The sequence below is a fragment of the Geotrypetes seraphini genome, chromosome 2 (genome assembly GCF_902459505.1).
Source record: "Geotrypetes seraphini chromosome 2, aGeoSer1.1, whole genome shotgun sequence".
In the NCBI taxonomy this organism is placed as follows: domain Eukaryota; kingdom Metazoa; phylum Chordata; class Amphibia; order Gymnophiona; family Dermophiidae; genus Geotrypetes; species Geotrypetes seraphini.
In genome coordinates this window covers 49539422-49567233 of record NC_047085.1, presented here as the reverse complement: position 1 = coordinate 49567233, position 27812 = coordinate 49539422, and the positions used below count along the sequence as shown (strand labels likewise).

Here is a 27812-nt window from a genome sequence, read left to right as displayed (position 1 = left end):
CTTCCTTGAGGATCTGCCTTTACCATATTAAATGTTGCTGAACATTTTTTATTAATCAATATTGCTACTCCTGCCTTCTTTTTTATCGCTGGTGCATATAAACATTGTTTTATCCAATTACCTGATAGCTTCATAGACTCTATTCCAGACAAATGTGTCTCTTGTAGAAAACAAATATCTATATTTTGTTGTTTTATATGCCAGTACCTTTTTATTGGGTGATTGAGGCCATTTACGTTCAAAGAAAAAATTTTAAAACCCATTTTACAAATAAAATATAATATATAAACATATCTCTCTCAAACATAAAATATACATATTTTCTTTTTCCTTAAACCAGTATATAAATTTCCCCTCCCTCCCATCTTTCCCCATCCCCCCTTATTCCCCTCCCCCTCCCTCCCCTCATACGACTGAAAACTTCGAAAAGCACATATTAACTGAATAAAGAATATAACTCCCCACAGGCAAAAACATACTCATTTTTTCCTTCTCTCTAATTCTTACCAAACAATCAACTCCAAACTCTCCTGCAGTCAATCCATTCTACAATACCCTAAATACCCATATTTACTCTAATCCCATTTTTATAAACTTTTCCCCTCATTCAAACTTTTAAACATTCTTCCATCCTATATCCTTAATATATTTATAAAAGGATATACCCTATATTTCAGATTCCATTTTTTATAATTATACCCACCCAAGATTAATATTTTTTATTTTTTTCTTCTCTTTCCAAATCTAACAGAATTTTCCCACAACGTCAATGTAACATACATCACTCCACCTTATTTTATTAATTTTTAGATTTAACCTATAAATCAAAAGAAGGATCAACCATTTCAATCAAGCAATTTTCACAGTCTCAAGAACTTTCATTAAGTTCCATTACATTTCCAACTTATTTCAGTCCATTCTCCATTCTTCTCGACTGTAATACTTGTTCATCTTCATCCTGCTACTTCAGTCTCATTTAGATGTGAATCAACAACCAAATTAAGGATCAAGCCAATTCACTTAAGCGATCCTCACAATCCCATCACTTCACACCAATATTCAGTATATCTTGTATTATCCTATATTCTGATTGTCAATATGTCTGTAATGCATCAATTATGCATCACCCTCTTGTTATCTCAGTCAAACTCAGGATATGATTTATAAATTGAATAAAGATCATTCTATATCCTTTAAACAATTCTCCCACTCTCTCCCACTCACTCCAAGATTCCTTACAATTCCATCTTCTTGCAGATTACTATTCCATCCATCTCAAATGAAGTACTTATGCATCATCAGTCTTTTATATCAGTCATGCTCAGATGCAAATTATAAATTTAAGTAAGGATCAAGTCTTATCCAACAATCCATCTTTACAGTCACAACACTTTACATCAAGATTTACTATATTTCCATCCTATTATATTTTAAGATTCCACACTTCTCCAATGTAGCATTTTTGTATCCTCAGTCTGTTATCTCAGTCTTGCTCAGATGTAAATTATAAATTCACATTAAGAATCCATCCAAATCTTATAAATGATCCTTATATTCTCTTCTCTTCATATAAGTTCCACCACATTTTTTTCTTTTCACATCTTCTTTTCTTTCATTCTTATTTTCTCCTTAAAGTTCTTCTTTCAAGTTTCAAGTTTATTAGGATTTTATATACCGCCTATCAAGGATATCTAAGCGGTTTTTACAATCAGGTACTCAAGCATTTTCCCTCTCTGTCCCGGTGGGCTCACAATCTATCTAACGTACCTGGGGCTATGGAGGATTAAGTGACTTGCCCAGGGTCACAAGGAGCAGCGCGGGGTTTGAACCCACAACCCCAGGGTGCTGAGGCTGTAGATCCAACCACTGCGCCACACACTCCTCTTTATCACTTAGATATCCATCACATATCATATATTTTCCCATATTAATGACAATCCAGCCTTACATTACAGTAAGCCTTCCATCTATCCACTCTTCTGATCCTGCTTGAAATATTGATCCTTTTTCAACCATAACTGCAATCATTTTTCTTGAAAATATTTTCGCCTTTTCTTCTTTTTCTTCTTTATAAATATCTTCAAACTTTCACCACAAAAATATAATCCAAAAATCAAACTCAGTATATATTAATTACAGTATCCATTTACTTTCATGAATCCATAGGCAAATCATATTGATCTAGAAATTCCTTTAATTTGACTACTTCTTCAAAATTAAAAGTTTTATTCTCATAAGTTACCCTCATGATATATTAATCATGGTATATTAATCCAAATCTTGCCCCCAATGCTCTAAGTTTAGGTCTTAAATCTAAAAGCTGTTTTCTTCTGTATGCCGTAGCTTTTGCAAAGTCAGGCACTATAAAGATCTTAGAGTCCTGACATTTAAGATCCTTGTTTGCTTTAGCCAGCTTTATAATCTCTACCACTTGCTGATGTCTTAGCAGCTTAAAAATTAGTGGACGGGGACCTTTCTGGCTATTTGATCTTTTCATCGGTATTCGATGTGCTCTTTCTACCTCTAAAGGAAAAGAGCTTTTAAACGGTAAAATCTTTGGGATAAAATTAGTCACAAATTGAATAGGATCATTTTGTTCAATCCCCTCAGGTATCCCAATCAGACGCAGATTATTTCTTCGTTCACGGTTTGACAAATCTTCAAAGTCCTTTTTTAACGCCTCTATTTCTCTATGATCTTTTTTTACACACCAGTGCTTCTGCCTCAGATTTTTCGGCACGCTTTTCTAACTGTTCAATTTTGAAGTCAACTGCCTGCATTCTATTTGTCAAACTCTCTATTTCCTCCTTCACTTCTTTTATATTTTTAGCGTTATCGCTTACTATTTCTTTGATCTTCTGTAGCTCGTTCATCAAATCCCGGTTTTCGATTTCATCTAGAGGTAACGGGACCGCTGTCGGGGATACCGAATCCATTTTTGTTCTTTTTTTTACTTCCCGTCCCTGAAAAACCGATCATTTTTCTAGGTTTCTAAGAAATAACTCTTGTGACATTCTACTAGGTAATAACATCCTTTTCCTAAGAGTGAACTCCATTTGCCACTCGCCTTTGTTGCCTTCCACTCATCTAAATTTCTAACCCAATCACATAAACACCCATAAAGAGGGTGCTCAGTTTATTTCTAAATTGCCCAACTGTGTTAATGTCTTTTCTGAAATCTAAGTATACCACATTTGGCACTTAGTCTCAATTCTACTTTGCGGTCGCCCAGTCAAAATAATGGAAGACTGGGTTCTTACCTTTGGTAATCTTCTTTTATGTTAGTCCCTGACGGAGTCAATATGATAGGTGTTTTATCTCAACCTGCAAACCAGGTCTTGAAGAAAACCATGCGCTTTTTTCCTCTGCTCCTCCCACATGACTGAGGAACACAGAGCCCCCTAAAAGCAAACGAATAACACTGGAACAAAGCACATAACCCCGGTGGGTGGGGGGAGGGCGCACAGGGAACTTCCCTGCTACACAACAACATTCTGCTCTGTAGTATACAAGAAAGTAATTATTAAACAGGTAACATGAAAAACAAACAACATGGAGCCAACTGGCAGCATGCAATAAGCACCAATTGGAACAAAGCCAGCAATAAAGATATGTACTCACATATACAGAACATTACATTACATTAGTGATTTATATTCCGCTTGTGCCTTTAATCTGTAAGCGGATTACAGATTAAAGGTCTGGATATCTCCAGGAGCGTTACAGTACAAAGTATCAAGTTGCAATTATTAGTCTGGTCATTTCCAGGAGAATTGTAAAGTAAAGAGAGATTATATACTAGGTTACTGTGATGAGTAATAGTACGATCGTGATGTTGTAGAGAGTTATGCAATGTTGAAGGTGTTGCTGTGGTGGTAGTGATGGTGTTCATAAGAGCATTTTCTTGTGCTTTAGAGAATATTTTCTTGTGCTACAGTGAGGTTAAGATGATGAGAAGTGTTTTTTGAAAAGATGAGTTTTGATTGCTCCTTGCTGAAACAATCACCATGAGGAAACTGTCTTGACTGTAAAGTCCAGAAGGGACGCATCCTTGTGCAGCTCAAAAGAAGCATCCGCAAGCCCTCTCAGCACATTAAGATTCCCCATACTGTTATAGGGGTAGTCACAAGCAAAGCGCTCCTCCCCCAAAAAATGATAGTCACATTTGGATGAGACGCAAGCTAACTGGTACCACTGTGTGCTCTCAAAAAGGAGAGGCTTGTCATCTGTATCTTGAGGAAGGCCTTTTTCCAGACAGGCCTAAAGGAAAGTGAGGACCATAGGACTAGGAGCATGCAATGGATCAAGCTGGTCTCTGGAACACCACTGCAGGAAAGTCTTCCAAGCCTTGGCATAAGCAGTCATTGTGGAAGGTTTCTTGGACCTCAAAAGAGTGGCAACAACTACGTTGGAGTAGCCCTTCTGAATCAAAGCTCTGCACTCAACAACCATGCTGTCAGACCAAAGCGTTGGGGGTTCTCCATTGGAACCGGCCCCTGAGTGAGCAGATCACAATGAAGAGGTAGCCTGAGCTTCCTGCCCTGCTGAAGACAGTGGTTAAAGCTACAGCCTCAGCACCCTGAGGTTGTGGGTTCAAACCCACGCCATGGGCAAGTCACTTAATCCCCCATTGCCCCAGGTATATTAGGTATATTTTGAGCCCACCAGGACAGACAGGGAAAAAAATGCATGTAAACCATTCTGAGCTCCCCTAGGAGAACAGCATAGAAAAAGCACAGTTACTTACGGTAACAGGTGTTATCCAGGGACAGCAGGCAGATATTCTTTACGCATGGGTGACGTCACCGACGGAGCCCACGGTACGGACCTTTTTACTAGAAAGTTCTAGTTGGCCGCACCGCGCGTGCGCGAGTGCCTTCCCGCCCGACGGAGGAGTGCGTGGTCCCCAGTTAGTATAAGCCAGCTAAGAAGCCAACCCGGGGAGGAGGGTGGGACGTAAGAATATCTGCCTGCTGTCCCTGGATAACACCTGTTACGGTAAGTAACTGTGCTTTATCCCAGGACAAGCAGGCAGCATATTCTTTACGCATGGGTGACCTCCAAGCTAACAAAGAGGGAGGAGGGATGGTTGGCCATTAGGAAAATAAATTCTGAAGTACAGATTGGCCGAAGAGCCCATCCCGTCTGGAGAAAGCATCCAGACAGTAGTGAGAAGTGAATGTGTGAACCGAGGACCAGGTGGCCGCCTTGCAGATTTCCTCAATGGGTGTGGAACGGAGGAAAGCAACAGAAGCGGCCATAGCTCTTACCCTGTGGGCCGTGACAGCACCGTCCAGTGACAGACCGGCCCGAGCATAACAGAACGCGATACAAGCTGCAAGCCAGTTGGATAGCGTCCGTTTAGAGACCGGTCGACCCAAACGATTCGGGTCGAAGGTCAGGAAGAGCTGAGGGGACAAGCGGTGAACCCGGGTACGATCAAGATAGTAAGCCAGGGCACGCTTGCAATCAAGACTGTGCAATGCCTGTTCTCCGGGATGTGAATGAGGCTTCGGGAAAAAAACAGGCAACACAATGGACTGGTTGAGGTGAAAAGCTGAGACCACCTTTGGAAGGAACTTTGGATGGGTGCGCAGAACCACCTTGTCATGGTGAAAAATAGTGAACGGTGGATCGGCAACCAGTGCATGAAGCTCACTAACCCTCCTGGCAGAGGTGATGGCAATGAGGAAAAGCACCTTCCATGTCAGGAATTTGAGCGAAGTTGTGGCAAGTGGCTCAAAGGGAGGTTTCATGAGGGCAGACAAAACCACATTCAGGTCCCAGACGACCGGAGGAGGCTTCAGAGGTGGTTTGATGTTGAAGAGGCCCCTCATGAATCGGGAAACCAGAGGGTGAGCCGTGAGAGGTTTTCCTAGGACAGGTTCATGAAATGCCGTGATGGCACTGAGATGGACTCTGATTGAGGTAGACTTGAGGCCTGCGTTGGACAGGGAGAGTAAGTAGTCCAGAACAGTTTCCACCGCTAAAGAGGTGGGATTGTGATGATGACGGAGGCACCAAGAGGAGAACCTGGTCCACTTCTGATGGTAACATTGAAGGGTGGCCGGTTTCCTGGAGGCGTCCAAAATGAGGCGGACAGGCTGAGACAGATTTCCTGAAGAGGTCAGCCCGAGAGAAACCAAGCTGTCAGGTGGAGCGAAGACAGATTGGGATGTAGTAGAGACTGATGTTGCTGTGTAAGTAGAGTAGGAAACACAGGTAGCGGAATGGGCTCCCTGGAGCTGAGCTGAAGCAGGAGGGAGAACCAGTGTTGACGAGGCCACCGGGGAGCTATGAGGATCATGGTGGCTCCGTCCCTGCGGAGTTTGGATAAAGTCCGCAACATCAGAGGTAGAGGAGGAAAGGCATAGAGGAACCGATCCGTCCAGTCGAGAAGGAATGCATCCGGGGCCAGACGGTGAGGAGAGAAGAGTCTGGAGCAGAACTGGGGCAGCTGATGGTTGTGAGGAGCTGCGAATAGGTCCACCTGCGGAGTGCCCCAGCGAGCAAAGATGGAGTGGAGCGTGGGAGGATCCAAAGTCCACTCGTGAGGTTGAAGGATGCGGCTGAGATTGTCGGCCAGGGAGTTCTGTTCGCCCTGGATGTAGACAGCCTTGAGGAAGAGACTGCGGGCCTGGCCCAGGTCCAAATGCGAAGAGCCTCCTGACAAAGGAGGCGAGATCCGGTGCCGCCTTGTTTGTTTATGTAGTACATGGCAACTTGGTTGTCCGTGCACAGAAGTAGAACCTGAGGACAAAGAAGGTGCTGGAAGGCCTTGAGAGCATAGAACATGGCTCGTAGTTCCAGGAAATTGATGTGATGGAGACGCTCCTGCGGGGTCCAAAGGCCTTGGGTGCGTAGGTCTCCCAGGTGAGCTCCCCATGCATAAGGGGAGGCATCCGTGGTGATGATCATGGAATGCGGGGGCAGATGAAAAAGAAGGCCCCTGGAAAGATTTGAGGAGTTCAACCACCATTGTAGAGATCGCTGAAGAGACGATGTTACAGAGATGGGATGAGAAAGAAGATTCGAGGTCTGTGACCACTGGTTGGCCAGAGTCCATTGAGGTGTCCTGAGGTGGAGTCGTGCCAGGGGAAGCACATGCACCGTCGAGGCCATGTGGCCCAGGAGGACCATCATTTGTCTGGCAGAAATGGAGTGAAAGAAAAAAGCACCCGAAGGTGAAAAAACCGAAAAAAGAACGCGAGCGGGAAGGCAAAAGGAGGATTTCAACGACGTTGAAAAACACACGTCTTCTTCGCTCCGCGGAAACGAAGAAACTGGGGACCACGCACTGCTCCGTCGGGCGGGAAGGCACTCGCGCACGCGCGGTGCGGCCAACTAGAACTTTCTAGTAAAAAGGTCCGTACCGTGGGCTCCGTCGGTGACGTCACCCATGCGTAAAGAATATGCTGCCTGCTTGTCCTGGGATAATTGAATGAATGACTAAATAAGACAGATGGTGAGGCCATTCCAGAGTCATGAGGATCACTATCCTACAGATGACTTGACCCACCAAGAGCCAAGGTGGAAAGATGTAAAGGAGTTCCTGTATTGGTGAGGGTTTTAGCCCTATTCTTCCTTGCTCTCTTCTTCAACTGAAGAAACGCCTGACTTTCGAGTTCTTGGCTGAGGCCATCAAGTCTATCATTGGTCTGCCCCAATGCTGCACAAGGAGGCAAACACTCTCCCAGTCTAGGACTAGGCAACAGTCTCCTGGCACATTTTCCACTCTGGCCATGTGCACTGCTGAGAGTGCTTGAAGGTGTAGCTCCGCCCACTGAAAGAACATCTAAGCCTCCCGACTAAGGGAGCACTCCTGGTGCCTGTCAATTGACAATGTCACTGCCATGGCATTGTCGGAAAACACCCGTACAGCCTTTCCTTTTAGGGTGTTCTGAAGGGCCCATAATGCAAAGCATATGGCACAAAGCTCCAGACAATTGATCGACCAGCCCTTTAAATGGGGATTCCACTGGCCCTGGATGGAGCAGTCTATGCAATAAGCTCTCAGGCCGGAAAAACTGGTGTCTGTCATGAAAATAATCCACCCCCTGACCCGAAGAGGCATGCCTCATGCTAGAGCTTCTCCCTGAATCCACCAGCGCAGTATGCCATCCAGGGGAGTGGCATGTGAAGGAGACGACACCGAGGGGACCACCGAAATAGGAGGGAGTCTTGCAGATGCTACTTATGCACCCTGGCCCAGGGCACAACGTCCAGGGTGACTGCAATGGATCCAAATACTTGGAAAGTAATGCCAAGCACTGGGATTCAGTAGCACTAAGAGAGCCATGATCTGCTTCTGGAGCTTCTGTTTGTGTGGCTCATGAAGAAAATCACATCCCTGAATGGTGTTGAACCTGACTCCCAGATATTCCAGCATCTGAGAAGGTGTAAGCTGGCTCCTCTTGAAACTGACAATCCAATCCAGGCACTACAAAAGAAACCACTGTCTCCACTGCTTGCTTGCACGCCAGGCTGCTTGGAACTCTGATCAGCCAGTTGTCCTGATAGGGATGAACTTGGACTCCCATCCTGCGGAGATAAGTAATCGCCACCACCATCACCTTGGTGAAGGTACGGGGAGCTGTCGCTAGCTCAAAGGGAAGGGCTGAAAACTGGAAATGCTTTATATAACATGAAATCTCAGATATTTCCAGTGCCCTGGGAATATAAGGATATGAAGATAAGGCTCTGTCAGATCCAGAGATGCAAGGAATTCCCCTGGAGCTACTGCTGCAATGGATCTCCAGTCCTCTGAGCCTTTCTTTGGCACAATGAAGTATAAGGAGTATCTGCCAGAGTCCAATTTGCTTTTGGGAACTGGCTCTATGGCTCAAATATTCAAGAGATGCTGCTGTGTCACCTGGACCTTTAATGCCTTATCTCACATGCAAGAATTAATTCCCCGGGGGACAAAAGAAGTCTATCTTGTGTCTCTGCCATATGATATCCACCACCCATTGGTCCGAGAAGATCAGTTTCCATTCCAGGAGGAACTCTGACAACAGGCCTCCAATGCGAGGAGGCACTGGTAAGGACCTGACGTCATTGGGACTTCTGAGGCAGGTCTGGTGCGAGAATTTGAAGCCTGCTGGCATCTAGGGTTGCTATAATGTCTGTAGCTCTGGGAATATCTCTGGGCAGATGAGCCCGTGGAAATCTGGCGAAACCTACGTGAGGGATGAAATTTACAGCGACCACCTCCATGAGCATGCTGCTTGTTATCCAGGAGGGACTAAGGGCGGTGGTCCCTCACACTCGCTATAAAGTCATCCAGCCCCTTTCCAAAAAGCATACGACTCTTAAAAGGGAATCTGCTCAGGGTCACCTCAGATGCCAATTCTCCAGCCCACTTGTGAATCTAGAGTGCTCTGCAAGCTGACACTACATAAGCCAAGACTTTGCCCAGAACCACTATAAGGTCATATAAAGCATCTGCCACATAATCCACCCCCTCATACACTAGCTGGGAGTAGGCATCCTCTTCCACCAATGGATCCTGGTGCAGCTTTATGTGACAAGCAAATACTGCAAAAGAGGCAGCTACTGCTGTTTTAATGCCCAAAGAACCCACCTCAAAGAGCTTCAAGACCATATCCACTCTGCGGTCCAGAGAATCTTTAAGCATCAATCCTCTTTCACTAGAGAGGGGCGTGTGCTAGGTAACCTCAGCCACCGCCAAATCCACCTTTGGCTGCTCAAATAGCTGCTGAAATTCTGGCACCATAGGATAAAGCTTAGACATAGTTTTAATCAATTGAAAGGAACTCTCTGGTGTCTCCCACTGTTCTTTAACCAAAGCTGTGAGATCTGGATGTACTGGAAAAAAGGACACCAGAACACTGAAAAGTGGAGGGCCAAGCTTCCAACTTCAGTTTCTCTATGGTGTCCGCAATAAAATGGTGGACAGATAGAGGGGACATCACCCAAATCAAGGCTTTCCGAGACATCGTGTTTAACTGTCCCAGGATGGAAGCAGCAGCATCCAGCACAGTATCACTGTGCAAGCTAAGGAAGTCTGGGTCCTTATTGGCTGAGGTGCTGGGGACCTGAACAGTGATTTCTGCAAAGGAATGTACTAGCATGGAAGTCTGTGGCATGCCCGCAAGCTGTGCCATGTGAGACAGGTCCTTAAGGTATGCTCTAGAGCAGTGTTTTTCAACCTTTTTTGGGCAAAGGCACACTTGTTTCATGAAAAAAATCACGAGGCACACCACCATTAGAAAATGTTAAAAAATTTAACTCTGTGCCTATATTGACTATATATAAAGTAATTCTCTTGAATAGGAATCAAATAAACACAAAGAAAGTATTTTATAATGCTATCACCGCCAACAACACCGTTGGCGGCGGTGGCACTCAAGTGGCTAAAGAGCCGCAGTTTGCCGGCCTAGGGACAACACTGGAGGGTGGCCAGCTGTGCACCCCCTTGGGACGTAAACCCGGGGTGGGGCAGACCGCCCCCCCCCACCCTGGTATGCCACTATCTGTACCTCACTCCCTCCCTATGACCAAAAATTCTCCTTTCTTCTATTCCCCGTGTACACAACCATCTCTTTCCCTCCCTTCCTCTCTCCAAAGTCCATGCCTTCTGTGTCCAAACACTCATTCCCTCCCTTCCTCTCTCCCAAGTCCATTTCTTCTGTGTCCAAAAACGCATTCCCTCCCCCACCTCAGCATCTCTTTCCCTCCCTTCCTCTCTCCCAAGTCCATTTCTTCTGTGTCCAAAAACACATTCCCTCCCCCACCTCAGCATCTCTTTCCCTCCCTTCCTCTCTCCCAAGTCCATGACTTCTGTGTCCAAAAACCCATTCCCTCCCCCACCTCAGCATCTCTTTCCCTCCCTTCCTCTCTTCCAAGTTCATGCCTTGTGTCCAAAACGCACTCCCTCCCCCCTTTTGTGTTCCGTGTTTGCCTCCCAGCCCATCTTTGCAACTTTCTCAGCAAAACGAAGCTCAAGCCGCAAGGCTTGTCTTCTGCTTCCTGCCTGCCCTGCCGCGCACAAATAGCCGAACGGAAGTATTCTCCGACATCAGCGCTGACGTCAGAGGGCAGGCTTTGCTTAAGCCCTCCCTCCGACGTCAGCGCTGACATCGGGGAACGCTTGCGATCGGCTATATGTTAGCTGCAAGGCAGGCAGGAACAGAAGACGAGCCTCGCGGCTCAAGATGTATTGAACTCCGCGGGTCCCCCGTCCAGCTCTCTCCTGTCCACGTGGGGCGGACCGCCCCTCTCCCTAGACTGGTGGTACTGCCCTGATGGCGGCCCTGACCGTACGGCACACCAGGCAACATCTCGCGGCACACTAGTGTGCCGCGGAACAGCGGTTGAAAAACACTGCTCTAGAGAATGGCACGGGGACAAATTTTTCCCCATCCCCATGGGAACTTATTTTCCCGTCCTTTCCCCACAAGTTCTTTTCCTGTTCCTGCCCATTCCTGCAAGCTCCATCCGCATCTGCACAAGCCTCAAACACTTTAATATTACAAGTGTTCGAGGCTTGTATGTTCAAAATGAAGCTTACAGGAATGGGGCAGGAACAGCGACAGCAACAAAACTCATAGGGACGGGACGGGGAAATTAAGTTTCTGCAGGGATGGGGACAAATATGCCCCTGTGTCATTCTCTAGTATGCTCTCCACATGAGCTGAACAAATTCCATGTAAATGCCACACATCAGAGCAGACAACAGTTCCCTACGGGCCCAAAACAACACCTGCAAAGTGCCCCCAGACTTGGCATGCTTGCATTTGGCTTTGATGCCAAAACCTGACGCTGGGCAGGATTTTATGCCCATTTCCCCTACTCATCCAGCCCTAGAGGACTCTGAGGATGCAAAGTCCAAAACTCCCGCCCCTCCCCTTGCATGCTATGACATATGTATGCTTCTCCACCAGTATTCTGGCACGATCTCCACATAAATTCGATAAATCAGGGGCTGAGAAGGCCATCCCTATTGATTTTAAACAAAATCGAGGGGTTTTGAGGCAGAAAAAAGACTTTGAAAAAAAGATAAATAGATAGATAAAATCCACCAGGAAAATCACACCAAAAACGGCCCGGACAGACAATTTAAACATATTTTAAAAACATGAAACTAGGGGTTTTGGAGGTGAAAGACCTGAAGCCTACCACCAGAAACAGCTAAAATCTTTTGTTTTAAGACCTCCCCAGTTTCTCCCATAGGCTATAATGGAACTGTACTCACAGTTTGACGTGCCATGCCTGTCAGCATTTTTCACAGCAACTGAAGTGAAAGGAAAGGAATTTCTGCCACAAAGTGTCTACAAACCGTCCACTTTTCAGGATCTTTGGGCTGCCAGTGGGATGGACCCCAACCAAGACCTCCAACCCCTTAGAACCTCACCATGCAACTAGGGGCAGGAAAACACAGCCTGCGCCCTGATATCCCGAGAGCTCTTACTCAGGGTGCTTACAGCTACACTCAAGTCTCTGACACAGTCAGAAGGCAAGCTTGCTCCCAGGCAAGCTTGCTTTGCCCAGAACCAGTATAAAACAAGCCCGCTCCCAGGCAAGCTCGCTCCGAGGGGGACCCTGAGCTCTGACGGCAGCATAAAGCAGGCTGGCTCTACAGGTCCACCCAAAGCTTGCCTTTCCCAGGCAGAGAACCCCCAAAGGGGGTCCTAAAGCAACAAATACACCAAGAAAAAAAACTTAAGAAAAAAATAAAAAAAAGTAGCAGAGCAGGTCAGAAGCACTTCTGCATAGTTCACTTGTAGAAATAAAAACTGTAGGGGGCTCTATGTTCCTCAGCCATGTGGGAGAAGCAGAGGTAAAAAGTGTGTGGTTTTCTATAAGACCCGGTTCGCAGGTTGAAATAAAACACCCGTTGTATTGTCTCTGGAGGAGACGTAACATAATAAGATTCATTTGATCAGTCCTACCACTAGTAACACAATGCAATCCTCTGGGTTCTGCTCTCCATTAATTTATTCACCATGGAGGTCAGACTAACCATTCAGAAGTTACCAACTTTCTCCTTATTTCTGTTTTTGTTAGGGGGGGGAAGAGTGCTAGGGACCACACCTACCCTTCCCTATTCCATCCTGCCTCTATCAAGTCAATGAAGTAAACATTTTTTGAGAGGAAAAAATTATAATTTTATACATTTTTTAAAGACAATCCAAAACAATGTGCCCTGAGTGGCTGGACTCTAACTTGATCAAATCTGATACAGTAAATGTTTAAACAGAGGGATATGAATATATGGTTCTCCTATTTCCCTTCCTTCCAGTCCTTTGTCCAGTCTTTCTCAGTTTCTTAAACCTTCTCTCATATGTGCAAGACAATGGTGGTGTCTCACAAGCAATTCAATTTTGGCTACCCAGGTACTGGGAGCTTTCCAGTTCTGACCTATACGTTTACCTTACTTGGCTTCCTCTAATTTCCATATACTCTCCAAATGAGTCCTCCAGAGCAAAACCAGGCTATGCCCTCTTTTTACATTATTTCAGCTATGCACTGCTCTATACCTAACCAATTTTGTCATCTGGTGAGTGATTTTTATGCACTCGCTACTTTCTTCATAATCTTTGGAATAAGAATGGGCCACATTTGTTTTTGGAGGCTCAATTATGAAATGCTCTCTGTATGCTGATCTTCCCCTCTGAACCTCATTTCATTTCTATGTGTTCCACAAGGCTTTTCATCTTAGTACTGCACCAAATTGCTACACTAAGATCTTTGAGGAAGTCTTACTGTAAAAAAAAAAATGGCATACATAAATAAAACTTAAGTCACTTATACTTATATATATATATATATATATATATATATATATATATATATATATATATATATATATATATATATAAAGGTTTTTCCTTTGAATTTCAAATAAATGTTCATGGTTTCTAGGCAGCAAAAACAGGTCAGTTCATCAATGCATAGGATTTATCCCACTCTACTCTCTGCAACTATCCAAATCCTCTAATTTACACACTTACCAGTGATATCAATAGGCTCTAGAGCAAAAGCTTCTTCTTCATTTGGAACCAATGTTGTCTGATCCGTCATAGTTGGTAAAGGCTCAACTGGATCTACTGAGTCAGGACTCTCCGGTCCTCCTACTAAAACAAGGACAAAACCAAAATTAACAGCAAGTTCAAAATGTGAGATATTAGTATAAAAAGCATAGATTTTAAAAACCGGACTACAAGGTCTGCGGATTGTACTTGATCTGTAGTTTCTCTCCCTCTACCATTAGTAGGGTTATTGTTGTTTTTTAACCTAGCATAAAGGAAAAATGTGAATTTTCTTTTTTTTTAATTCTTTATTCATTTTACATCTTTTTTTTTTTTAATCTTTATTCATTTTCAAATTGAACAAGTGCACAAAAATACATTATACAAGTAATTCCAAAATAGCACTATAATATCTAACCCATAAAAATTTAGTAATGTAATAACCCCCATCCAACCACCCACCCTTCATCACATTTTCAACTGAAATAGAAATATACACGTCTTATATAACGTATTATAACATATTTTATAAAATTATTCCCAACTCCACCCTTGAGTGTGCTAAATATAACTAAGAAAGAAAAGAAAAGGAAAAGAAAAGAAATTGATGACTATTCATCACAATATTTTGCCAATGGCCCCCATATCTTTATAAAGTTATTATATGTCCCTTTTTGTACTGCTATTGCTCTTTCCATTTTAAAAATATGGCATAATGAATTCCACCAGAATGTGTAATTAAGATTCTTGTAATTTTTCCAATTATTGGTAATATGTTGAATGGCAACCCTTGTCATGACTAATAAAAGTTTGTTGTTATGTGATGATATTTGACTCTTCTTTCTCACAGCCATACCGAATAGAACAGTATCATAGGAAAGTGCAACATGATTTTCCAATAATGAGTTTATTTGAGACCAGATTGAATTCCAAAATATCTTAATATAGGGACAATAAAAAAGTAGATGATCTAATGTCCCTGGTTCCAGATTACAGTGCCAGCATTTATTGGACTTAGAACTATCTAATTTTTGCAAATAAACAGGGGTCCAAAATACTCTATGTAACAAAAAGAACCAAGTTTGCCTCATAGATACTGACACTGTAGATCTCATCCTTCAAGACCAAATCCGTGGACATTGAGATGCAGAAATCTGATGCTTAATCTCAATGCTCCAAATGTCTCTAAGACCACATTTTGGTTTTTTATTCAAGTATCCAGATAATAATTTATACCACAATGCAGCTTGATGTCCTAGGAAGTCTGCTTGGAAGCATAGGAACTCCAGACTATATTGACTGTTAAAGAGTCTTCCATTCAGGGAACCCCACCTGAATAGCCTGCTTCAACTGCAACCATTTAAAACTTTGTGTTTTACTAAGACCAAATCTATGTTGCAGTTGTGAAAATTCAAGCAGTTTACCATCTGAAATAACATCATTTAGAGTTCGAATGCTTGCTATTATCCAGTACTTCCAGAGGACTTGGTATCCACCGATTTTAATCTTGGATCAGATTGGTTGTATTTGGAATGGCGCCTTTTGTTTCCTTTGAATTTAGTTCATGTTCCAAGTATTAACATGCCTAGGAGATATAGGGAGAATAAAATTTTAATGGATACTTGGAAAACGTTAAGATATACTAGCAACTTAACACCTATTCCAATTAATAAATCAACTAATCAATCCTTATGGATTCATTTTACATCTTTCAACAAGTGTATCATAAAATAACATTTAAACTTATACAATATCACTTGATTCTCTATCAATTTAACTTAAATCATAATATTTAGACCCTCCCTCCCAACCCTACTAATTCATATGTAGAACATATATCATATTCTGTCCTATTATTCTAATCATTTAATATCAAATTAGAAATCCCCCCCCCCACCATACTTTGCGATTATACCTATTAGGGAAAAATGATAATCCAATAAAGCACAGTTACTTACCGTGACAAGTGTTATCCAGGGACAGCAGGTAGCTATTCTCACATATGGATGACGTCATCGACGGAGCCCGGATGCGGACGCCTCACAAGCAGACTTGCTTGAAGAAACTCGAAGTTTCGAGTCGCCCGCACCGCGCATGCGTGAGTGCCTTCCCGCCCAGCACACGGCGCGTCTCCTCAGTTCAGATAGCTAGTAGAGAAGTTGCCTGCTGTCCCTGGATAACACCTGTTACGGTAAGTAACTGTGCTTTATCCCAGGACAAGCAGGCAGGTATTCTCACATATGGGTGACCTCCAAGCTAACCAGAATGGGATGGTGGGAGTGTTGGCAATTTAGGAGAATACATTTTGGCCAAACTGTCCATCCCATCTGGAGAAAGTATCCAGACAATAGTGAGAAGTGAAGGTATGAACCAAGGACCAAGTAGCAGCCTTACAAATTTCCTCAATAGGTGTAGATCTGAGGAAAGCTACTGAAGCTGCCATTGCTCTGACTTTATGGGCTGTGACTTTACTGTGAAAGGGTAATCCTGCCTGGGCATAGCAGAAAGAGATACAAGCCGCCATCCAGTTGGAGATGGTACGCTTAGAAATAGGATGGCCCAACTTATTTGGATCAAAGGAAACAAAAAGTTGAGAAGCAGTTCTGTGTGATTTGTTGTGTTCAAAGTAGAAGGCCAAAGCACGTTTACAGTCCAGAGTATGAAGAGCTGATTCTCCAGGATGAGAATGAGGCTTTGGAAAAAACACTGGAAGTACGATGGATTGGTTGAGATGAAATTCCAAGACCACTTTAGAGAGGAATTTAGGATGAGTACGAAGAACCACCTTGTCATGATGGAACACAGTGAATGGTGGGTCAGTAACTAAAGCTTGCAGTTCACTGACTCTTCGAGCGGAAGTGAGGGCTATGAGAAAGAACACTTTCCAAGTGAGATACTTCAGATGAGCCTTATCAATTGGTTCAAATGGAGGCTTCATGAGTTGAGTAAGGACAACATTGAGGTCCCAAACCACAGGAGGCGGATTGAGAGGAGGTTTAACATTGAAGAGGCCTTTCATGAATTTGGATGAGCAAAGAGGGGTTTCCCTTCAATAGGCTGATGGAAAGCCGCAATTGCACTGAGATGGACTCGGATAGATGTAGACTTGAGGCCAGAATTGGATAAGTGCAACAGGTAGTTCAAAACAGATAAGGAGGAATGCTGAGGCTCCTTATGATGAGAAAAACACCACGTAGAAAATCTAGTCCAATTTTGATGATAGCATTGTCTAGTGGTAGGCTTAACAGAAGCTTCTAAAACACCTCTTACAGATTGAGAAAACTGAAGAGGAGTTACGTTGAAAGGTACCAAGCTGTCAGATATAGAGACTGCAGGTTGGGATGAAGCAGAGAAGGAAAAACTGGTAGAAGGTATGGCTCCCTGGTGCTGAGTTGAAGCAGAAGGGAGTACCAAGGTTGTCTTGGCCACCGAGGAGCGATTAGAATCATGGTGGCATGATCGTTCTTCAACTTGACCAGAGTCTTGAGAATGAGAGGAAAAGGAGGGAATGCGTAGAGGAAGAGATTTGTTCATTCCAGAAGAAAAGCATCTGCCTTGAGGCGGTGAGGAGAGTATATCCTGGAGCAGAACTGAGGCAGTTTGAAGTTGTGGGGAGCCGCAAAGAGGTCTATCTGAGGGGTTCCCCAATGTGAAAAAATGTGATGAAGAGGCGAGGAATGCAGAGTCCATTTGTGAGATTGCAGAAGACGACTCAAGTTGTCTGCCAAACAATTCTTTGCCCCTTGAATGTAGACAGCTTTGAGGAAGGTGTTGTGATAATAATAATAATAATAATAACTTTATTTTTGTATACCGTCATACCCAGAAGAGTTCTAGGCGGTTCACATCAATTAAACAGAGTTACAAGCGGTTTAATACCAAATTGATCAAAGTTGCCAGGGGGGGAGGAGGTAGTAATGGGGAAAGGTTTAGTTAGTTAGGAAGGGGCATTAAGGGTCCTGGTCTTGGAAGAGGCGGGTTTTGAGTAATTTTCTAAAGCCGAGGTAATTGGAGACCTTGAGGACCATTTGGGTTAGCCATGGGTTTAGCTTGGTGGCCTGGAAGGTGAAGGTTTTGTCAAGGAATTTTTTAGAGTGGCATAGTTTTAGAGAGGGGTAGGCGAAAAGTTGAATTCTGCAGGAGTTCTTGATGCTGTGATTCAGGAGGAAGTGAGGGATGATGTAGCTTGGGGATAAACCAAATACTGTTTTATAGCAAAAGTAGGCGAATTTGAATAGGACTCTGGATTCTAATGGTAGCTAGTGGAGTTTGTGGTAGAAAGGGGTGACGTGTTCCCATTTTTTCAGGCCGAATACGAGGCGAACAGCGGTGTTCTGGATCATTTTGAGTCCCCTGAAGGTTTTCTTTGTGGAGCTCAAGTAAATGATATTGCAGTAGTCCAGTATGCTGAGGATGGAGGATTGTACTAGAAGGCGGAATGAAGTGTCATCAAAGTATTTTTTTATGGTGCGGAGTTTCCAGAGCACCGAGATACTTTTTCTGACTGTAATATCAGTGTGTTTCTCAAGGGATAGATGTTTGTCCAGTGTGACTCCCAGTATTTTTAAGGTTTGTTCAAGGGAGAAAACGGATCCTTTTACTTGAATTGTAGTGTCTTTGATTTTGTCTTTGGAGGGTCGCTAGGAAGAATTTAGTTTTGTCAGGGTTTAGTTTTAGTCTGTAGGATAACATCCAGTGTTCAATCTGGTTAAGTATGTTTGAAAGGGAGGTGAGGAGCTCCGGTGTGAAACTGGTTAGCAGGACGACTATAGTAATGCCATCTGCGTAAATAAAAAATTTGAGTTTGAGGCTTTGCAGAAGGTTTCCTAGGGAGGCGAGGTAGACATTGAACAGGGTAGGGGACAGGGGGGGAGCCCTGTGGCACGCCACAGAAGTTATCCCAGCTGTATGAGAATGCGTCGCTCTTAAATACCCTGTATGATCTGTTCCGTAGGAACCCGTGGAATCAGTTGAGGACCTGGCTGGAGATGCCTATGTAGGCGAGGCAGTCTAGGAGAATGTTGTGGTCGACTAGGTCGAATGCACTGCTCAGGTCGAGTTGTAAGATCAAGGCGCTGGAGCCCTGGCTGAAGAGTGTGTGTAGGTGATTTAGGAGAGAGGCTATGATGGTTTCGGTGCTGTGGTTGGAGCGAAAGCCTGACTGATTGTCATTTAGGATATTGAATTTTTCTAGGTATGTGGTAAGTTCAGCGTTTACCACCCCTTCTGCTAGTTTGGTGAATAGCGGGATGCTTGCGATCCGTCTGTAATTGGACGGGGCATTGGGTGGTTCTTTCATGTTTTTTATGATTGGAGTGATCGAGATGTGGCCCTGTTCTGCTGGGAAACTACCGGTGGATAGTAGGAGATTTACCCATGCCAACATATTTGCTTTAAAGTGGATTGGAGCCATTTTCATAACGTTAGGGGGGCAGGTATCTAGTCTACAGAAGGAGTTGGTATATTTGTTGAAGTATTTGTTGAAGGTTTGCCAATTGATAGTTGTGAATTGGTCCCAGCTTAGGTCCGTTCTGGACCCTGGGTCTGGTTTGGACCTGTCCGTGTCTTGAAGAGTTGGAAAGTCCCCGTGGGGGTTTGCTGGGGCAGTTATCAATAATCTTAGTTTCTGTATCTTGGAGTTAAAGAAGTCTGCTAGGGTGTTAGTGGTTAATGTGGGTTCTTCATCGCAGTTGTCAGTGAGTGTCTCAAGGTTGTAGAGGTCGTTGACCAGTTTAAGGAGGTTACTACTGTTAATTGTAATATTTCCAATTTTGTGGGCATAGAAATTTTTTCGTTTATACTTGGTAAGGTTTTTGTAGTTTTTTAGTTTGAATCTCCATGCTACTCGGTGCTCTTGGGTTAACAGATTTAATCCATTGTCTTTCTGATTTTCTGATTTGCCTGTAGTAGCTCTGAATCAAACCATCCCTCCTGGTTTGAAGAACTAATTCTGCGGGTTTTTAAGGGGGCGATTTCGTTTAGAATGTTTGTGCTGTCTTTGATCCAGGAGGTCATGAGTTGGTTCGTTTCTTCGTTTTGTTCTGTGATAGTTTCGTAGTGGGACCAGAATTCGACCGGGTCAATCTTGCCTCTAGTGGTGTGAGTTTTGGTGTTTCTTGTATTTCTGTTTTTGGTGGGTTTTTGTTGGCAGTTAATGGAGAAGCTACATAGTTTGTGGTCAGACCATAGGGAGTCTGTCCAGTTATCTTGTTTCCAGATGAATTTGGGAGTGGTTGGTTCTTTAGCGGAGAATGTCACCAGGTCTAACTGATGACCTCTTTGGTGGGTTACGATGGGTGGGGGTTTGAAGTAGCCTAGCTGTGAGATTAGTGGCTGGTCTGTTTGCTCTAGGTGAATGTTGATGTCTCCGCATAAGAGGTTGTATGGACTTGCTAAAGAGTTAGTTAGTAAAAATTCTGCGAAGTCCTCCCTGGTTAGTGTCCATTTTTTGGGAGGGATATAAAACAGAGTGATTGTTAGGGAGGAGGCAAAGGACTCTGAGGTTAGAGAGACGGCTAATATTTCTGAGTTGTGGGGAAGATTTGGTGTTTAGTGTGGTGCAGTTTAGATGGTCTCTGAAGATTATTGCTAGTCCTCCTCCCCTTCCCCAGGTTCTGGCTAGGGACAGAATCTTGAAGCCTTCTTTGAAGCAGTCTTTGATGATAATATCTGTGTCTGATAGCAGCCAGGTTTCTGCGAGTAGAACAAGTCAGGATTGGTTTCAGTCAGCTAGTCTTTAATCAGGATGGATTTGTTTCTTATCGATCTTATGTTTAGGTAGAAACCTTGAAGGTGATGGATTGCCCAGTCCCAAACCTTCAGAGCTTCTTGACAAAGGAAGGCAGATCCCATCCCTCCCTGTTTGTTGACATAATATATGGCGACTTGGTTGTCCGTCCGAAGAAGGTGTTGAAAAGCGTTGAGAGCCTTGAAAATCGCTTTGAGTTACAACAGATTGATGTGACATTGACGATCCGTACTGGTCCAGTGGTCTTGAGTACGGAGACCATAGAGATGAGCGCCCCAAGCATAGGTCGAAGAGTCTGTCATGAGGACCTTTTGATGAGGGGGCGTTTGAAAAAGTAAGCCTCTGGAAAGATTGGAAGAGAGCATCCACCAACCGAGAGACTTCTTCAAGGAAGGGGTGACTGAAATGTGTCGAGAAGGAGGGTCGCAAACTTGCGTCCATTGAGATGCCAGAGTCCACTGAGGAATTCTGAGGTGAAGTCTGGCAAAAGAAGTCTGGAGGCCATGTGACCCAGAAGTACCATCATGCGTCTCACTGAGTGTAGGCCTCCTTGAGATCCAGAGAGCATAACCAGTCATTCTGCTCGAGAAGGGGATAAAGTGATGCCAGGGACAACATTCGAAACTTTTCTTTGACTAAAAATTTGTTGAGAGCCCTGAGATCCAGAATGGGTCGCAGATCGCCCATCTTCTTCGGAACAAGGAAGTAACGGGAGTAAAAACCCCTGTTCTGCTGTTCCAAGGGAACTGGTTCGATGGCATGGAGAGAAAGCAGAACTTGAACTAACTGAAGAAGAAGGGCGGTCTGGGATGGATTGGAAGGATACTCTCTTGGAGGAAGCTCAGGTGGAACCTGAGTGAAATGAAGAGAATATCCTTCTCTGATGATGGTAAGCACCCAGAGGTTGGATGTAATTATCGTCCATCGGTTGTAAAAAAGATGGAGACGACCTCCTATAGGGGGAAAAGGAGACAGAGACAGAACGGTGGAGGTTGTGCTCTGTTGTAAACAGTCAAAAAGGCTGAGAAGCCTTAGGTGCAGCAGAGGGTTGGGGTTTCTGTTGCTTCTGAGGTTGCTGTTTTTTCAGAGGAGGGCGAATATAAGGAGCCAGCTTCGAAGCAAAACGCCTTTGATAGATAAGAGCAGGGCGTGCAGGCTTGGCAGGAGCTGGCTTTGGCTTAGGTCTGACTATAGAAGCAAATGATTTCTGAAACTCAAAATGCATTTGGTTATCCAAATAATTCAAAAACTTTGGTAGAAGAGAAAGAAGAAATTCAAAATAAGTGATAAAATAAAAATTATAATTGAGGACTTTAGAGGACATCATAGCATTCTGGTAGATGCGACGTCCGAATTTGTCCATAGTTTTTCCCTCCCTTCTAGGAGGAACTGTGGCATAAACCTTGGAAGGATGGGACCTCTTCAAGGAGGATTCAACAAGCAGGGATTGATGAGATAACTGAGTTGTCAAACCCTTTGTGATGCACAGTTTTATACCTAGAGTCCAATTTTCCTGGAACAGCTGGTATGGAAAAAGGTGTTTCCATGCATCGACCAAAAGTCTGATTCAAAAGCTTATGAAGTGGAAGCTTAAGACACTCTGCCGGAGGTTGAGGAAGATGCATGACTTCTAGATACTCCTTAAAATACTTGGAGCCAGTATCCAATTGAATATCCAAGTCTACAGCCATCTGTCGCAGGAAAGACGACAAAGATAGCTGATCTGCCAATGCATTGCCTCGAGAAGGACTCGAGGACGTCGAGGCAGCCTGTGTTGAAGAAGAAGCTTCGGCAGGGAAAAAGGCATCAAAGGAACCTGGTGACTTGGACGAGGCAATCGAGACCGGAACATCCTCGGGGTCCGGCATCAGAGACCTCGAAAGAGGAGTTGGTGGTCTGGTCGAGGTTGGAGTAGATCGAGGCTTCGAGAAAGATGGTCTTGTCATAAGAAGAACCATGCCTGAAAGGATGCCTCAATGAAGGCCTCGAATGTCAGTGAGAACTGTGTCTGGAACCAGATCTCGAGGATCGAGGAGATTTTGCCTCGGAGACGTAGGCAGCCGATGCCGATGTATGAATAGGACTAGAGGCTGTAGATCGAAGCTCCAGAGGCTTGGTGGAGAAACCTCGATGCCCTATCAAAGACTCTGCTCCTTGTTTAGATTGTGAGGATTCTCGTTGAGGCACTCGCAAAGAATCTGCTCCTTGCTTTTCGTGCTTGGATGGCAGACCAGATACTCGCAGAGACTCTGCTCTCTGCAAAGTGTGTAAGTTCAGACTGAGGCAAAGGAAGCGGCTCGACCTCGCGGGAGTCTGCTGAATACCCAGGCTGGATAAGAGGAAGCAGTTGGGTCCCATATTAGTAAGGAACTGAATAAACTGCTCCTCTAACATGGTCTGGAAAGAAGCCGGCAAGGATGGATCCGCGTCTGAAACCGGACCACCTGCTTTGGCTGGAGGTTCCTTCGAGGTAGTGTGAGTGTGTTTCGACTTAGGAGTCTTGGACACTTTAATCACCACCGGCGGAACTGACTGCTGAGCTATCTGACCTGAGGAAACAGGGAAAAATACAGCAGATGACTTCGAAGTAAGAGCCGCTGCAAATGACGAAGGTCTGATGAGGCTCGAGGTGGAAGCAGTAGGCACAGAAGGAGCCTCGGTGGAAGTCGAGGTTGAAGACGGCTTCGAAGTCGAGGGATCAGTAGGAGACTCCATCTTGAAAAGCTTGTCCACCAGAATGCAACAACGCTTAAAAGCACGAGGCTGAAGTGTTTGGCAAGGCAGGCACGACCTAGGATGATGTTTCGGCCCAAGGCACTTGAGGAAGCGTCCGTGAGGGTCCGTAAGAGAGATCGCGCGCTGACACTTGCTACACCTCTTGAAGCCCGTAGCAGGTCGGGACATAGACGGAAAAATAACCGCCGCAAAGTCGAAGCCCTCGGGCTGCGGCCGAGCAGCTTGTCCCGTAAAACGAAAGGAAGAAAAAAAAAATTTTTTAAACTAAAATAAAAGAAATAAAATAAAACAGCAATTCGTGAGAAAAAAAACACAAACCGCGGTTGAGAGAAGGCACAAAGTGAACGAAGTTAAATGCAGAGAGTCAAAGACGGACTTCTCGGCTCCGCGGAAAACTGAGAACTAAGGAGACGCGCCCTGTGCTGGGCAGGAAGGCACTCGCGCATGCGCGGTGCGGGCGACTTGAAACTTTGAGTTTCTTCAAGCAAGTCTGCTTGTGAGGCGTCCGCATCTGGGCTCCGTCGATGACATCACCCATATGTGAGAATACCTGCCTGCTTGTCCTGGCATTACAATATTCTATTAATGGCCTCCAAACCTTCTGAAAGTTATTAAAATTACCTTTCTGCAAGGCTAACATTCTTTCCACCTTGTACATATGCCAATGAATTCCACCAAAAACTATAATTTAATCTATTCCAATTTTTTCAATTAAATGTAATCTGCTGAATGGCAACTCCTGTCATAATAAGTAATAGCTTATTATTCTTTGCAGAAATTTGACTTTTCTTCCTCAATGACATTCCAAATAATATAGTTATCATAGGTTAGAGCCACAGGATTTTCCAAAATCAATTTATTTGGCCCCAAATCAATTTCCAAAAAGCCAAAATGAATGGACAATAGAACAATAAATGATCTAAAGTCCCCGCTTCGAGATGACAATGTCAAAATCTATTAGACTTAGAGCTATCTAATTTTTGTAAATGAACAGGGGTCCAGAAAGCTCGGTGCAACAGAAAAACCAAGTTTGTCTCACAGATGCCAACATTGTACAACTCATCCTCCAAGACCAAATTTGTGGCCATTGAGATGCAGTAATTTGATACTTAATCTCAAAGCTCCAAATGTCTTTAAGACCAGTTTTTGGTTTTTTATTTATAAATTCAGATATCAATTTATACCACTGTGCGGCCTGGTGTCCCAGGAAGTCCACCTGAAAACACAAGAACTCTAGACCAGTGTTCTCCCTAGCGTGTTTTAGCCGGGCGCTACGCCCAGCTAATTTAGGTGAGCGCCCAGCTGTCATCTTGCAACCGCACTACCAGCATCAAAGCCGCGCTCCAATCCTCTTCCTGGTCCTTACTCCAGGGTGTCCCACCTGCGGCCCGACAAGAAGTTTTGTGCGGCCCAGCTTCTCTCTCCCTCCGGCGGGCAGTTTTCTGGCCGGCTCCCTTCTGCAGTCGACTGTGGGTGGCCTCGGCTCCTCGCACGCGATCTGTGGCTGTCAGAAGTGTTCCCTCTGACGTCAAGACATCAGAGAGAAGGCTACTGAATCAGCCATGAATCGCGCACGAGGAGCCGACGCCACCCGCAGCCGATTGCAGAAGGGAGCCAGCCAGAAAACTACCGCTGGAGGGAGAGAGAAGCTGGGCCGCACAAAACTCGTCGGGCCACGGGTTGGACACCCCTGGAGTAGAGACAGGGAAGAGGATTGGTGCGCGGCTTGCAAAAAAAATGTGTCCCAAGAACCAAAGTGGCTGTAGGAGTCCTGAGACTCTGACTGGAGTTTCTGAATTATTAATTGGTGAGTATTTTGGGGTATTTCATATATGCGGTCTTGAATAAACTTAGAACTTTGTATAAGGGATTGAAACCTTCATATACAGTACAAAATGGGAACAGACCAAATTTCTTTTAATTGACCCATTTCTTTAAATTTATTTCTAATTTCTGCACTGGCAGCTATGACTGTTTGAATGACAATCACTCTATCCAAAAGGAAGAAGACTAAAAATTATTCCCAGAGAATAGTTCCTCATGTAGAGGGATAAAAGTTTACTGCACACAGCTGGTGGAAATGCCCAAAACCAGGTGCTCTAGAGCAGTGTTCTTCAACCGCCAGTCCGTGGACCGGTGCCAGTCCGCAGAAATTTTTTGCTGGTTCAAAGGCCATCGGGCCCTAGACAGCGTTCTTCAGCCACCAGTCCACGGTGCGATCAACGCGGCGTCTTTGGGCCAGCTTCCTGAGTGCTGCAGTGCACAAAGCCATGGGAAAAGGCTTCTCCACGCGGCCTGTGCTTGAACCGGAAGCCTTCTCTCTGACATTGCAACGTCAGAGGGAAGGCTTTCAGATGAGGCGCAGGACGTATGCGAGGAGCTGCTGCCCACAGCTTTGTGCAATGCAGCACTCAGGGAGCCGGCCCGAAGATGCTGCATTGATCTCAAAGTAGAACGGCCCAAAGATAACACCGGGGGGCAGGCCAGAAGGCAAGGCACATGGAGGGAGAGAGACAACAATGGTAGGGGAAATGCTTTTATTTTTTTAATGTAGTGATTGATTTGTCTGTTCAGGAAGAAATGCATTTGTTTCTTTTCCTCTGAGGTTGTACTGCTTGCAGAGCCTTGCATTTTAGGGTTTGTAAATATTAGTACTTTTAATTTTTGGTCCTCCATTTGCATAGGGTTATCTGTTTTATGGTAGGAATGAATGTTAAAAAGCATACGGTGTGCTTTGTGTATTTTAATTTTGTGGTTAAGCATTATGTGCTGGTAATACAATTATATTGTGTGTTTATATGAAAAATAAATGGAACAAATGGTGTTACAATTAGTACTATTATGGGTGCGGGGTTTGGGGCAGAGATTGAGTGGAGATGGGCATGACCTATCCAAGTGTTCTTCAACTGCCGGTCCGTGGACTGGTGCCGGTGCCCAAATAATTATTTTATTTCCGCCGGTCCATAGGTGTCAAAAGGTTGAGGAACACTGCTCTAGAGATCCAGATCAATTATAGATACATTTGATAATTCTTCAAAAGCATTCTAGAAATTCTAGTTCATCTTATCTGCATAACCCTGATACCCTGCACAGAATTTATAGCATTGGTGTGGAGAAAGAGGGAAAGAGATATTTGAAGGGAGAACTGTTGGGAAGAGAAAGAAAGAAATGGTGGACCTGAGGAAGGGAGGTAGGCAGGCAGGGGGAGAGATGGGATGGGGTCAGTTGGGAAGAGAAAGGGAGAGAAGTTGGATCTTGGGATGGGAAGGAGGGAAAAATGTTAGGACTGTGAATGGAAGGCAGAGATGCAGCATCTCTCTTTTTTCCCCCTCCATTTCATTGTTCAGCATCAAAGGGGGAGGGAAGAAGAAAACAGAAAAGAGAGGGAGCAAAATGTTGGACCATGGAGATAGAGGAAGAGAGATGGACCCATGGGAGGGCAGGAGGGAAGAGAGCTGGGATAAGAAGATGCTAGGCAGGAGATGGAAAGAAAGGGACAGGGAGTTACAGCCTGACCAGTGGAGAGAGGGAGGGGGATTCTGAAAGTGGTGAGCCATGTGGATGAGGTCAAAAGGGAGATGACAAGATGAGTGAGAGAGGAGTGAGTACAGTGGTAGAAATGTGGTAATGGGGAGTAGATAGAAGGAAATAGGAGGCTGGGAAAGGAGTGAGATAGGAAATGGGAGAGCTAGGGACTGAGAGAAGATGGAGAATTGAGAGGTAGCTGAACATTTATAAAGAAGAAGGGTGAGAAAGAAGGCAAGATTTGAGTGGACAGAGGCAAAAAAGAGAAAAAGTTAAGAAGGCTGAAAGGGAAAAATCAATACATTGGAGACAGGCATAAGGAAAGAATGGAACAGTATTGAGAGGACAAAAACTGGACAGCAAACATTGGAAAGAGAATTGGTAGACGATCGACAAAAAACAGAAAGAGAAACTGGGACCAAGATGATGGAAAAACAAAACATCCAGACAATAAGGTAGAAAAAATTGTTTTATATGAATTTATTAACTGGAATATGTTAGCTTTGGGATATGTGCATCACAATTATTTTTGTATTTAGTGGCTTGGAAGAGGGACTGGAGCCCAAAATTAGTGGAGGGGCACCAAAGTTTCTCCCTGCCTGAGTGCAATTTATAAATACTTGAGCTAGTGGAGATTCCCAAGCCCTGCCAACTGAAGACATCTTCCTCCAGTCTGGCAACTCAAAATCTCCAAGCTTTGCAGCCAAAGGCAATATCCTCAAGCTGCCCCTGCTTTCATGCGTACATGAAAACCAAGGGGGGGGGCAGGGAGGAGGCCCAAAAAAGCAGTAATATTTACCCTGATTAAA

General features: G+C 44.4%; 1 protein-coding gene across 1 annotated transcript in view; it reads right to left on the bottom strand.

The window, feature by feature from the left end:
- The window catches only part of RAD21 (RAD21 cohesin complex component), a 241038-nt gene that overhangs the window by 93907 nt on the left and 119319 nt on the right, over nt 1-27812 (bottom strand). The window contains exon 8 of the mRNA XM_033933156.1: nt 13977-14099. Within this exon, the coding sequence (XP_033789047.1) occupies nt 13977-14099 (123 nt within the window). The remainder of the gene's footprint in view (nt 1-13976; nt 14100-27812) is intronic.